At 57.9% G+C, this 13,432-nt stretch overlaps 1 protein-coding gene across 1 annotated transcript in view; it reads left to right on the forward strand.

Moving 5' to 3' along the window:
* Positions 1 to 13,432, forward strand: part of LOC140403263 (EVI5-like protein) — a 572,353-nt gene that overhangs the window by 195,471 nt on the left and 363,450 nt on the right. Inside the window, exon 7 of the mRNA XM_072491040.1 lies at positions 3,917 to 4,042. Coding sequence (XP_072347141.1) covers positions 3,917 to 4,042 — 126 coding nt within the window. The remainder of the gene's footprint in view (positions 1 to 3,916; positions 4,043 to 13,432) is intronic.

Genomic DNA, 13,432 nt, shown 5'->3' on the forward strand with positions numbered 1-13,432 from the left:
GGTTTTTATACTCACAGAGACTGCTCCTCCTCCTCCGAACGGCTCGCGAAACTAGGCCGCGACCCCCGGGTTATAGTAGGTTTTTATACTCACACAGAGACTGCTCCTCCTCCTCCGAACGGCTCCCGAAACTAGGCCGCGATCCCCGGGTTAAAGTAGGTTTTTATACTCACAGAGACTGCTCCTCCTCCTCCGAACGGCTCGCGAAACTAGGCCGCGACCCCCGGGTTATAGTAGGTTTTTATACTCACTCACAGAGACTGCTCCCCCTCCTCCGAACGGCTCCCGAAACTAGGCCGCGATCCCCGGGTTAAAGTAGGTTTTTATACTCACAGAGACTGCTCCTCCTCCTCCGAACGGCTCGCGAAACTAGGCCGCGACCCCCGGGTTAAAGTAGGTTTTTATACTCACACAGAGACTGCTCCTCCTCCTCCGAACGGCTCGCGAAACTAGGCCGCGATCCCCGGGTTAAAGTAGGTTTTATACTCACACAGAGACTGCTCCTCCTCCTCCGAACGGCTCCCGAAACTAGGCCGCGATCCCCGGGTTAAAGTAGGTTTTTATACTCACACAGAGACTGCTCCTCCTCCTCCGAACGGCTCCCGAAACTAGGCCGCGATCCCCGGGTTAAAGTAGGTTTTTATACTCACACAGAGACTGCTCCTCCTCCTCCGAACGGCTCCCGAAACTAGGCCGCGATCCCCGGGTTAAAGTAGGTTTTTATACTCACACAGAGACTGCTCCTCCTCCTCCGAACGGCTCCCGAAACTAGGCCGCGATCCCCGGGTTAAAGTAGGTTTTTATACTCACACAGAGACTGCTCCTCCTCCTCCGAACGGCTCCCGAAACTAGGCCGCGATCCCCGGGTTAAAGTAGGTTTTTATACTCGCACAGAGACTGCTCCTCCTCCTCCGAACGGCTCCCGAAACTAGGCCGCGATCCCCGGGTTAAAGTGGGTTTTTATACTCACACAGAGACTGCTCCTCCTCCTCCGAACGGCTCCCGAAACTAGGCCGCGATCCCCGGGTTAAAGTGGGTTTTTATACTCACACAGAGACTGCTCCTCCTCCTCTGAACGGCTCCCGAAACTAGGCCGCGATCCCCGGGTTAAAGTGGGTTTTTATACTCACACAGAGACTGCTCCTCCTCCTCCGAACGGCTCCCGAAACTAGGCCGCGATCCCCGGGTTATAGTAGGTTTTTATACTCACACAGAGACTGCTCCCCCTCCTCTGAACGGCTCCCGAAACTAGGCCGCGATCCCCGGGTTAAAGTGGGTTTTTATACTCACACAGAGACTGCTCCTCCTCCTCCGAACGGCTCCCGAAACTAGGCCGCGATCCCCGGGTTAAAGTGGGTTTTTATACTCACAGAGACTGCTCCTCCTCCTCCGAACGGCTCCCGAAACTAGGCCGCGATCCCCGGGTTATAGTAGGTTTTTATACTCACAGAGACTGCTCCTCCTCCTCCGAACGGCTCCCGAAACTAGGCCGCGATCCCCGGGTTAAAGTAGGTTTTTATACTCACAGAGACTGCTCCTCCTCCTCCGAACGGCTCGCGAAACTAGGCCGCGACCCCCGGGTTATAGTAGGTTTTTATACTCACACAGAGACTGCTCCTCCTCCTCCGAACGGCTCCCGAAACTAGGCCGCGATCCCCGGGTTAAAGTAGGTTTTTATACTCACAGAGACTGCTCCTCCTCCTCCGAACGGCTCGCGAAACTAGGCCGCGACCCCCGGGTTATAGTAGGTTTTTATACTCACTCACAGAGACTGCTCCCCCTCCTCCGAACGGCTCCCGAAACTAGGCCGCGATCCCCGGGTTAAAGTAGGTTTTTATACTCACAGAGACTGCTCCTCCTCCTCCGAACGGCTCGCGAAACTAGGCCGCGACCCCCGGGTTAAAGTAGGTTTTTATACTCACACAGAGACTGCTCCTCCTCCTCCGAACGGCTCGCGAAACTAGGCCGCGATCCCCGGGTTAAAGTAGGTTTTATACTCACACAGAGACTGCTCCTCCTCCTCCGAACGGCTCCCGAAACTAGGCCGCGATCCCCGGGTTAAAGTAGGTTTTTATACTCACACAGAGACTGCTCCTCCTCCTCCGAACGGCTCCCGAAACTAGGCCGCGATCCCCGGGTTAAAGTAGGTTTTTATACTCACACAGAGACTGCTCCTCCTCCTCCGAACGGCTCCCGAAACTAGGCCGCGATCCCCGGGTTAAAGTAGGTTTTTATACTCACACAGAGACTGCTCCTCCTCCTCCGAACGGCTCCCGAAACTAGGCCGCGATCCCCGGGTTAAAGTAGGTTTTTATACTCACACAGAGACTGCTCCTCCTCCTCCGAACGGCTCCCGAAACTAGGCCGCGATCCCCGGGTTAAAGTAGGTTTTTATACTCGCACAGAGACTGCTCCTCCTCCTCCGAACGGCTCCCGAAACTAGGCCGCGATCCCCGGGTTAAAGTGGGTTTTTATACTCACACAGAGACTGCTCCTCCTCCTCCGAACGGCTCCCGAAACTAGGCCGCGATCCCCGGGTTAAAGTGGGTTTTTATACTCACACAGAGACTGCTCCTCCTCCTCTGAACGGCTCCCGAAACTAGGCCGCGATCCCCGGGTTAAAGTGGGTTTTTATACTCACACAGAGACTGCTCCTCCTCCTCCGAACGGCTCCCGAAACTAGGCCGCGATCCCCGGGTTATAGTAGGTTTTTATACTCACACAGAGACTGCTCCCCCTCCTCTGAACGGCTCCCGAAACTAGGCCGCGATCCCCGGGTTAAAGTGGGTTTTTATACTCACACAGAGACTGCTCCTCCTCCTCCGAACGGCTCCCGAAACTAGGCCGCGATCCCCGGGTTAAAGTGGGTTTTTATACTCACACAGAGACTGCTCCTCCTCCTCCGAACGGCTCCCGAAACTAGGCTGCGATCCCCGGGTTATAGTAGGTTTTATACTCACACAGAGACTGCTCCTCCTCCTCCGAACGGCTCCCGAAACTAGGCCGTGATCCCCGGGTTAAAGTGGGTTTTTATACTCACACAGAGACTGCTCCTCCTCCTCCGAACGGCTCCCGAAACTAGGCCGTGATCCCCGGGTTATAGTAGGTTTTATACTCACACAGAGACTGCTCCTCCTCCTCCGAACGGCTCCCGAAACTAGGCCGCGACCCCCGGGTTAAAGTAGGTTTTTATACTCACACAGAGACTGCTCCTCCTCTTCCGAACGGCTCCCGAAACTAGGCCCGAAGAAAGAGAGAGAACAAAACAGGAGGGAAAAAGCACCTTCTCCCACTCTGCACCAAATTACCAAGCTCCAAATTCTCGCTCTGTCTGTGTCTCACTCACAGTTGTGTGCAGTATTAACCCAGCGAGATCACTGCTGGTACTCCGATATGAAAGCAGTAGGTAATCCACCCCGGCCATTGAGATTAATCAGCCATTCAGGTAATCAGACTAATTTTAGGACATTATTAGTCACAGCAGGCATCCTGTGAAAGGTGCTGCCTGAACTACACCTTTGTAAAACTGAGCACTGTCAAAGGGCAGCTGAATATTTATTTACTGACATTCTCGTCCGAATTTAACAGCCGGTTTTGTGTTGGCCTGTTTGAAATCTCCTTAGCGGAGCGCTGCAGATGTTAATGCTGTTAAATCTTGGGAGCTGCTTGTCGACAGAGCAACCCAATTTCAAATAGCAGAACGGCCTTGGGGCAGAATTCAAAACCCACCTTTGCTTCACACAGTACATTTTGCCCAAGGGATTGGACAAACAGTGGGGCAGCTTCTCTTACACTTTGGTAATGAAGTCTCTCGCAATAACCCCTGCCCTTCAGCCGGTAGGTTTGTGCTGAAGCAGAATTGTTGGTACGTTTTCCCGGTGCGTTGCCGACAGCAACCTTCTCATTCCTTTTCTAGATGCCGGAGGAAGAGGCCTTCTGTGTGTTTGTGCGTTTGATGCAAGAATATCGATTGCGGGAGCTCTTTAAGCCCAGTATGGCAGAGCTGGGAATCTGCATCTACCAGTTTGAATACTTAATACAGGTAATCAGCTGTTTCTCACCAGGCTGGGCACTGCATTCGCTGGTGTGAGAAACAAGCGAAGGGGGTGGGGGGTGTGGGGAGGGGGGGTGTTTTAAGTTGTTGTTATAAAGGAGGAAAGTAAAGTTGGGGGGGGGGGACTGGATTAGTCCGGTCAGGAGGCAGGAAAGGCACTAATTGTGGTTTTGAAAGTGGGGAGCTGAGACAAAGGTGATGTTGATTCGATTTGGATTTACTGACACGTGTACCGAGGTACAGTGAAAAGTATTGTTCCGTGTACAGTCCAGGCAGATCGTCCCACACATGAAAACAGATGACATAGGATAGATACATGAGGATGCATCATGAAAATCCATAAACATAGACAGCGGGTGAAGTGTGTGGGATATAGTGCTACAACTCTAGAAAAGATGCATAGACAGATCAGTTCAGTCCATAAGTGGACAATTCAGGAAACTGGTAACAGTGGGGAAGAAGCTGCTTTTGAATCTGTTGTTGCGTGTTCTCAGAGTTTTGTATCTCCTGCCCGATGGAAGAAGTTGGAAGAGTGAGTAAGCCGGGTGGGAGGGATCTTTGATTATGCTGCCCGCTTTCCCCAGGCAGTGGGAGGTGTAGATGGAGTCAGTGGATGGGAGGCGGGTTCGTGTGATGGACTGGGCGGTGTTCACGACTCTCTGAAGTTTCTTGCGGTCCTGGGCCGAGCAGTTGCCATACCAGGCTGTGATGCAGCCCGATAGGATGCTTTCTATGGTGCATCTGTAAAAGTTGGTAAGGGTTAATGTGGACCTGCCGAATTTCCTTAGTTTCCTGAGGAAGTATAGGCGCTGTTGTGCTTTCTTGGTGGTAGCGTCGACGTGGGTGGACCAGGACAGATTGCTGGTGATGTGCACACCTAGGAATTTGAAACTGTCAACCATCTCCACCTCGGCCCCGTTGATACAGACAGGGGTGTGGACGACACTTCCTGATGTCGAAGACCAGCCCCTTAGTTTGGTGACATTGAGATGATGAGCAATGTTACGGAGCTGGAAATGGGCAGTCTCATTGATGCAGGAATGTGCGACTGGAAGCTTTTTGAATGCGACACCGAGGTCGAGAACAGTCTGGCTTAATCTCGGCCTGTTGCCAGGGCGAGGGATGGAGTTGAGAATCCTGGAACACAGTTTGAAATGTGGACCAAAAACAATAGCTTCCCATTTTCCCATTATTTAATAGGAGGAAATGGAGAAAAATGAATGCTTGGAAATGACTGCAAGCTGTGAGATTAGATTTAAAATAGCTGTAGTGTGGTATGCTGTGGAATGGATATATGGAGCAATTCAATTCTGCTTTCTCCCAACCTGATTTCTGTCTTGAAGCAAAGGTACAAAGACCCTAATGGGAGATATGCACAGACCCCCTAGCAGTAGTCAGGCTGTGGGGCAGTAAATCAATCAGGAGACCAAAAAGACATGTAAAAAAGGCAATATTACAATAATCATGGGGGTATGCAGCTGGACTGGGAAATTAGATTGCTAGTGGATCCCAAGAAAAGGAATTAGTGGAATATCTAAGAGATGTTTGTTTTGGAGCAGCTTGTGACAGAGCCTACTAGGGAACAGGCAATTCTGGATTTGGTGATGTGTAATGAGGCAGACTTGATTAGGGAGCTTAAGGTGAAGGAACCCTTAGGGAGCAGTGACCACAATATGATAGAATTTACCCTGCAGTTTGAGAGGGAGAAGCTGCAATCAGATGTAACGGTATTACAATTAAATAAGGGTAACTACAAAGACACGAGGAAGGAGCTGGCCAGAGTTGATTGGAGAAGGAGCCTAGCAGGGAAGACAGTGGAACAGCAATGGCAGGAGTTTTGGGGGGTTATTAGGGAGGCACAGCAGAAATTTATCCCGAGGAGGAGGAAACATGCTAAGGGGAGGACAAGGCATCCATGGCTGCCAAGGGATGTCAAGTGCCGCATAAAAGCAAAAGAAAAAGCATACAAAGTGGCGAGCATTAATGGGAAGCCAGAGGATTGGGAAGACTTTAAAAGCGAGCAGAGGACAACTAATAAAGCAATAAGGGGGGAGAAGATGAAGTACGAGTGCAAGCTAGCTAGTAATATAAAGGAAGATAGGAAGATATTTTCTCAATATATAAAAGGTAAGAGAGAGGCAAAAATAGACATTGGACCACTGGAAAATGTGGCTGTAGAAGTAATGATAGGAAACAAAGAAATGGCAGAGGAACTGAATAGTTACTTTGCATCAGTCTTCACGGTGGAAGACACCAGTGGGATGCCCGAGCTCCCGGAGAACCAGGGGGCAGAGGTGAATGCGCTGACCATTACTAAGGAGAATGTTCTGGGGAAACTGAAAGGCCTGCAGGTGGATAAGTCACCTGGACCGGATGGACTACACCCCAGGGTCCTAAAATAGAGGAAATTGTGGAGGCATTGGTGATGATCTTTCAGGAATCACTGGAGGCAGGAAGGGTCCCAGAGGACTGGAAGGTGGCTAATGTAACACCCCTGTTTAAGAAGGGAGGGAGGCAGAAGACGGGAAATTATAGGCCGGTTAGCCTGACTTCAGTCATTAGTTAGATTTTAGAATCTGTTACTAAAGATGAGATCGCGAAGCACTTGGAAGTGCAAAAATAGGACTGAGTCAGCACGGCTTCGTCAAAGGGAGGTCGTGTCTGACAAATCTGTTAGTGTTCTTTGAGGAGGTAACAAGCAAGTTAGACAAAGGAGAGCCAGTGGATGTGATTTATTTAGATTTCCGGAAAGCCTTTGACAAGGTGCCGCATAGGAGACTGTTAAATAAGTTCAGAGCCCATGGTGTTAAGGGTAAGATTCTGGCATGGATAGAGGATTGGCTGACTGGCAGAAGGCAGAGAGTGGGGAGAAAGGGGTCTTTTTCAGGATGGCAACCGGTGACTCAGGGGTCGGTGCTGGGACCACAACTTTTCACAATATACATTAATGATCTGGAAGAAGGAACTGATGCTAAGTTTGTAGACGATACAAAGATCCGTAGAGGGACAGGTAGTATTGAGGAAGCAAGGGGGCTGCAGAAGGACTTGGACAAGCTGGGAGAGTGGGCAAAGAAGTGGCAGATGGAATACAATGTGGAAAAGTGTGAGGTAATGCACTTTGGAAGGAGAAATTTAGGCATAGATTATTTTCTAAATGGGGAAATGCTGAGGAAATCGGAAGCACAAAGGGACTTGGGAGTCCTTGTTCACGATTCTCTTAAGGTTAACGTGCAGGTTCAGTCGGCAGTGAGGAAGGCAAATGCAATGTTAGCATTCATGTCAAGAGGGCTAGAATGCAAGACCAGGGAGGTAATTCTGAGGCTGTACAAGGCTCTGGTCAGACCCCATTTGGAGTATTGAGTAGTTTTGGGCCCCGTATCTAAGGAAGGATGTGCTGGCCTTGGAAAGTGTCGAGAGGAGGTTCACAAAAATGATCCCTGGAATGAAGAACTTGTCGTATGAGGAACGGTTGAGGACTCTGGTTCTGTACTCGTTGGAGTTGAGAAGGATGAGGGGGGGATCTTATTGAAACTTACAGGATACTGCGAAGCCTGGATAGAGTGGACGTGGAGAGGATGTTTCCACTTGTAGGAAAAACTAGAAGCAGAGGACACCATCTCAGACTAAAGGGACGATCCTTTAAAACTGAGATGAGGAGGAATTTCTCCAGCCAGAGGGTGGTGAATCTGAGGAACTCTTTGCCGCAGAGGCCAAATCACTGAGTGTCTTTAAGACAGAGATAGATAGGTTCATGATTAATAAGGGAATCAGGGGTTATGGGGAGAAGGTGGGAGAATGGGGATGAGAAAAATCAGCCATGGTTGAATGGCGGAGCAGACTCGATGGGACGAGTGGCCTTATTCTGCTCCTATATCTTATGGTCTATGCACACAGCCAGGGAAGGATTATAGGAATGAATTGATGAGTCTGAATTACTTTGCCTCTAAATTGGATTTTACCAATTTACCACTCCCCCTCCCTCTCCCCCCTCCCCCCCCCTCCCCCCTCCCTCTCCCCCCCATCTGCCCCCTCCCTCTCCCCCCCCCTCTCCCCCCTCTCCCCCCTCTCCCCCTCCCTCTCTCCCCCTCCCCCCTCTCCCCCTCTCCCCCTCCCCCCCTCTCCCCCTCCCCCCCTCTCTCCCTCCCCCCTCTCCCCCCCTCTCCCCTCCCTCTCCCCCTCCCTCTCCCCTCCCTCTCCCCTCCCTCTCTCCCCCCTCTCCCCTCCCTCTCTCCCCCCCCTCTCTCCCCCCTCTCCCCCCCCTCTCTCCCCCCTCTCCCCTCCCTCTCTCCCCCCTCTCCCCTCCCTCTCCCCTCCCTCTCCCCTCCCTCTCCCCTCCCTCTCCCCTCCCCTCTCCCCTCCCTCTCCCCTCCCTCTCCCCCCCCCCTCTCCCCCCCTCTCCCCCCTCTCCCCCCCTCTCCCCCCCTCTCCCCCCCTCTCCCCCCCCTCTCCCCCCCTCTCCCCCCCCTCTCCCCCCCCTCTCCCCCCCTCTCCCCCCCTCTCCCCCCCTCTCCCCCCCTCTCCCCCCCTCTCCCCCCCTCTCCCCCCCTCTCCCCCCCTCTCCCCCCCTCTCCCCCCCTCTCCCCCCCTCTCCCCCCTCTCCCCCCCTCTCTCCCCCCCTCTCCCCCCCCTCACCCCCCCCTCTCCCCCCCTCTCCCCCCCTCTCCCCCCCTCTCCCCCCCTCTCCCCCCTCTCCCCTCCCTCTCCCCCTCCCCCCTCCCTCTCCCCTCCCTCACCCCCTCCACCCTCTCCCCTCCCTCTCCCCTTCCCTCTCCCCTTCCCTCTCCCCTTCCCTCTCCCCTTCCCTCTCCCCTTCCCTCTCCCCTTCCCTCTCCCCCTCCCTCTCCCCCCTCCCTCTCTCCCCTCCCTCTCCCCCTCCCTCTCCCCCCTCCCTCTCCCCCCCCTCCCCCCCTCCCCCCCTCCCCCCTCCCGCTCCCCCTCCCTCCCCCCTCCCCCCCCTCCCCCCTCCCGCTCCCCCTCCCGCTCCCCCTCCCGCTCCCCCTCCCTCTCCCCCCTCCCTCTCCCCCTCCCTCTCCCCCTCCCTCTCCCCTCCCTCTCCCCCTCCCTCTCCCCCTCCCTCTCCCCCTCCCTCTCCCTCTCCCTCTCCCCCCCTCCCTCTCTCCCCCCCCCTCTCTCCCCCCTCTCCCCTCCCTCTCCCCCTCCCTCTCCCTCTCCTCTCCCCCTCCCTCTCCCCTCCCTCTCCCCTCCTCTCCCCTCCCTCTCCCCCCCTCTCCCCCCCTCTCCCCCCCCCCTCTCCCCCCCTCTTCCCCCCCCCTCTCCCCCCCCTCTTCCCCCCCCCCTCTTCCCCCCTCTTCCCCCCCCCTCTCCCCCCCCTCTCCCCCCCCTCTCCCCCCCCTCTCCCCCCCTCTCTCCCCCCCTCCCCCCCCTCTCCCCCCTCTCCCCCCCTCTCCCCCCCCTCTCCCCCCCCTCTCCCCCCCCCTCTCCCCCCCCCTCTCCCCCCCCTCTCCCCCCCTCTCCCCCCCCTCTCCCCCCTCTCCCCCCCCTCTCCCCCCCTCTCCCCCCCTCTCCCCCCCCTCTCCCCCCCTCTCCCCCCCCTCTCCCCCCCCTCTCCCCCCCCTCTCCCCCCCTCTCCCCCCCTCTCCCCCCCTCTCCCCCCCCTCTCCCCCCCTCTCCCCCCCCTCTCCCCCCTCTCCCCCCCTCTCCCCTCCCTCTCCCCCTCCCCCCTCCCTCTCCCCCCTCCCTCTCCCCTCCCACCCTCTCCCCCTCCCTCTCCCCTTCCCTCTCCCCTTCCCTCTCCCCTTCCCTCTCCCCCTCCCTCTCCCCCCCCATCTCCCCCCTCTCTCCCCTCCCTCTCCCCCTCCCTCTCCCCCTCCCTCTCCCCCCTCCCCCCCTCCCGCTCCCCCTCCCCCTCCCGCTCCCCTCCCGCTCCCCCTCCCTCTCCCCCTCCCTCTCCCCCTCCCTCTCCCCCTCCCTCTCCCCCTCCCTCTCCCCCTCCCTCTCTTCCCCCCCCCCTCTCTCTCTCCCCCCCCCTCTCTCCCCCTCTCCCCCTCCCTCTCCCCTCCCTCTCTCCCCCCCTCTCCCCTCCCTCTCCCCCCCCTCTCCCCCCCCTCTCCCCCCCCCTCTCCCCCCCCCCTCTCCCCCCCCCTCTCCCCCCCCCCCCTCCCCCCCCCTCTCCCCCCCCTCTCCCCCCCCTCTCCCCCCCCTCTCCCCCCCCCTCTCCCCCCCCTCTCCCCCCCTCTCCCCCCCCTCTCCCCCCCTCTCCCCCCTCTCCCCCCCTCTCCCCCCCTCTCCCCCCCTCCCCCCCCTCCCCCCTCCCCCCCCCCCCCCCCCCTCCCCCCCCTCTCCCCCCCTCTCCCCCCCCCTCCCCCCCCTCTCCCCCCCTCTCCCCCCCCTCTCCCCCCCTCTCCCCCCCCTCTCCCCCCCTCTCCCCCCCCCTCTCTCTCCCCCCCTCTCCCCCCCCCTCTCTCCCCCCCCTCTCCCCCCCTCTCCCCCCCCCTCTCCCCCCCCCCTCTCCCCCCCTCTCCCCCCCTCTCCCCCCCCTCTCCCCCCCTCTCCCCCCCCTCTCCCCCCCTCTCCCCCCCTCTCCCCCCCCTCTCCCCCCCTCTCCCCCCCCTCTCCCCCCCTCTCCCCCCCCTCTCCCCCCCCTCTCCCCCCCTCTCCCCCCCTCTCCCCCCCCTCTCCCCCCCTCTCCCCCCCTCTCCCCCCCCTCTCCCCCCCTCTCCCCCCCTCTCCCCCCCTCTCCCCCCCCTCTCCCCCCCCTCTCCCCCCCCTCTCCCCCCTCTCTCCCCCCCTCTCCCCCCTCTCCCCCCCTCTCCCCCCCTCTCCCCCCCTCTCCCCCCCCTCTCCCCCCCTCTCCCCCCCTCTCCCCCCCTCTCCCCCCCTCTCCCCCCCCTCTCCCCCCCCTCTCCCCCCTCTCCCCTCCCTCTCCCCCCCCTCTCCCCCCCTCTCCCCTCCCTCTCCCCCCCCTCTCCCCTCCCTCTCCCCCTCCCACCCTCTCCCCCTCCCTCTCCCCTTCCCTCTCCCCTTCCCTCTCCCCTTCCCTCTCCCCCTCCCTCTCCCCTCCCTCTCCCCCTCCCTCTCCCCCTCCCTCTCCCCCCCCATCTCCCCCCCCCCCCCCTCCCGCTCCCCCCTCCCCCCCTCCCGCTCCCCCTCCCTCTCCCCTCCCTCTCCCCCCCTCCCCCCCTCCCGCTCCCCCTCCCTCTCCCCCTCCCTCTCCCTCTCCCTCTCCCCCTCCCTCTCCCTCTCCCTCTCCCCCTCCCCTCTCCCCCTCCCTCTCCCCCTCCCTCTCCCCCTCCCTCTCCCCCTCCCTCTCCCCCTCCCTCTCCCCCTCCCTCTCCCCCTCCCTCTCCCCCTCCCTCTCCCCCTCCCTCTCCCCCTCCCTCTCCCCCTCCCTCTCCCCCTCCCTCTCCCCCTCCCTCTCCCCCTCCCTCTCTCCCCCTCTCTCCCCCCTCTCCCCTCCCTCTCCCCTCCCTCTCCCCCCCCCTCTCCCCCCCCTCTCCCCCCCCTCTCCCCCCCTCTCCCCCCCCTCTCCCCCCCCTCTCCCCTCCCTCTCCCCCCCCTCTCCCCTCCCTCTCCCCCCCTCCCCCCTCTCCCCCTCCCTCTCCCCCCCTCTCCTCCCCTCTCCCCCCCTCTCCCCCCTCTCCCTCCCCCCCGCTCCCCCCCTCTCCCTCCCCCTCTCCCCCCCGCTCCTCCCCTCTCTCTCCCCCCCCTCTTCCCCCCCCTCTCCCCCCTCTCTTCCCCCCCCCCCTCCATGAATATGGAGTGTTCAGTCCTCCCCATTTTTCAGCCATGCCCTGTGTCTGCCTCTAAATAATATTCCGACATGGCAATTTGTGCCTGTATTCACCAAAGTATCGAAACTTTGTGCATTTGCATACATGCAAAACCTGTCTTTACATTCCTCGTCGCGCTTCATAACCCTCTCCTGATACGGAATCTATTTTGCTCCCTGGTACAGTCCAACATACTCACTTGAAGCACCTTATTCATCTCTTCTCCTTCTGTATTCCCACTGCCAATCACACGGGTGAACTTCCCGTCAGGGCAATGGTCTCAGTCCTGTTGAGGTGCAACCTGCCCCTTTTGAATAGGTTCACCTGTCGCAATGCCCCAAGAAGCTGAAATCCGGACCCCCTGAACCATATCTTTACCCTGCTTCTCGTCCTCTATCTGCTCACACTGGCTCTTGGCACACAATAACTTTCCTCTCTAGCTCCTGAAAATCTAACCACAGAACCTCGATATCTGCCCACGCTATTTGTTGAGACTGATATGTACCACAGCTCCTGACTCTCTCCCTCTGTGCTACGGAGTATTGTGCACCCTCTCCTTGACCTCCTTCCCCCCCCCACGAAGACACCCTGCCTCACGTTCATCGCCATCCATTTCCAGCCCTGACCTCCTGCTGCCTGTGAGGGTGTTGTCCCCTGGAATCTACGACCCTGGACAACAGGTGCCCCTCGCCGACTCCAGCTGCCTCAAACTGGGAAATCCTGGAGCAGCCGGGAAATCCTGGATAAAAGCAAATGACTGCGGATGCTGGAATCTGAAACGAAAGAGAAAATGCTGGAAAATCTCAGCAGGTCTGGCAGCATCTGTAGGGAGAGAAACGAGCGAACGTTTCGAGTCCAATGACTCTTTGTCAAAGCTACAGGCAGAGAAAGTGGGGAATATTTATACTGTGGAGTGAGAATGAAAGATGAGTCATAGCCACAGAAACTCAGGGAAACGGGGTGCTAATGGCCACAGAAACCAAGGGGACAGAGTGCGAATGGCCACAGAAACCAAGGGGACAGAGTTGCGAACGGCAGTCCCCAGAGAGGACAAAAAGATGTGAAAGGGCCAAACAGCAGAGAAACTAACATCAGAGGATGAACTGTAGATGTGGGGGGAGGGGAAGGGGAAGCAAAGGGGAGAAAGGTGAAGGAAAGGTGGATAAGATTGGGGGGGGGGTGGGGGGGGGGGAAGTTAAATGTATATTAAGAAAGAAAGAAATGGTAAAAGACAGTTAAAATGAAATGAAAATAAAGGGGTCGAGGTGGGGTAGAGCTGATCATCTGAAGTGAATTTGATGTTCAGGCCGGAAGGCTGCAGCGTGCCTAACCGGGAGATGAGATGTTGTTCCTCCAGTTTGTGTTGCGCTTCACTGGAACATTGCAGCAGGCCAAGAACAGACATGTGGGCATGGGCAAGCAACAGGAAGGTCAGGGTCCTGAATGCACACAGACCGAAGATGCTCAGCAAAGCGATCACCCAGTCTGCGTTTGGTCTCTCCGACATAGAGGAGACCACATTGGGAGCAGCGAATGCAGTAGGACCAGATTGAAAGAGGTGCAAGTGAAGCACTGCTTAACCTGGGATGTGTTTTGGCCCTGGGATGTTAAACATGGAAGAGGTAAAGGGGCAGGTGTTACACCTTCT

The sequence above is a fragment of the Scyliorhinus torazame genome, chromosome 27, assembly GCF_047496885.1.
Source record: "Scyliorhinus torazame isolate Kashiwa2021f chromosome 27, sScyTor2.1, whole genome shotgun sequence".
Taxonomy (NCBI): Eukaryota; Metazoa; Chordata; class Chondrichthyes; order Carcharhiniformes; family Scyliorhinidae; genus Scyliorhinus; species Scyliorhinus torazame.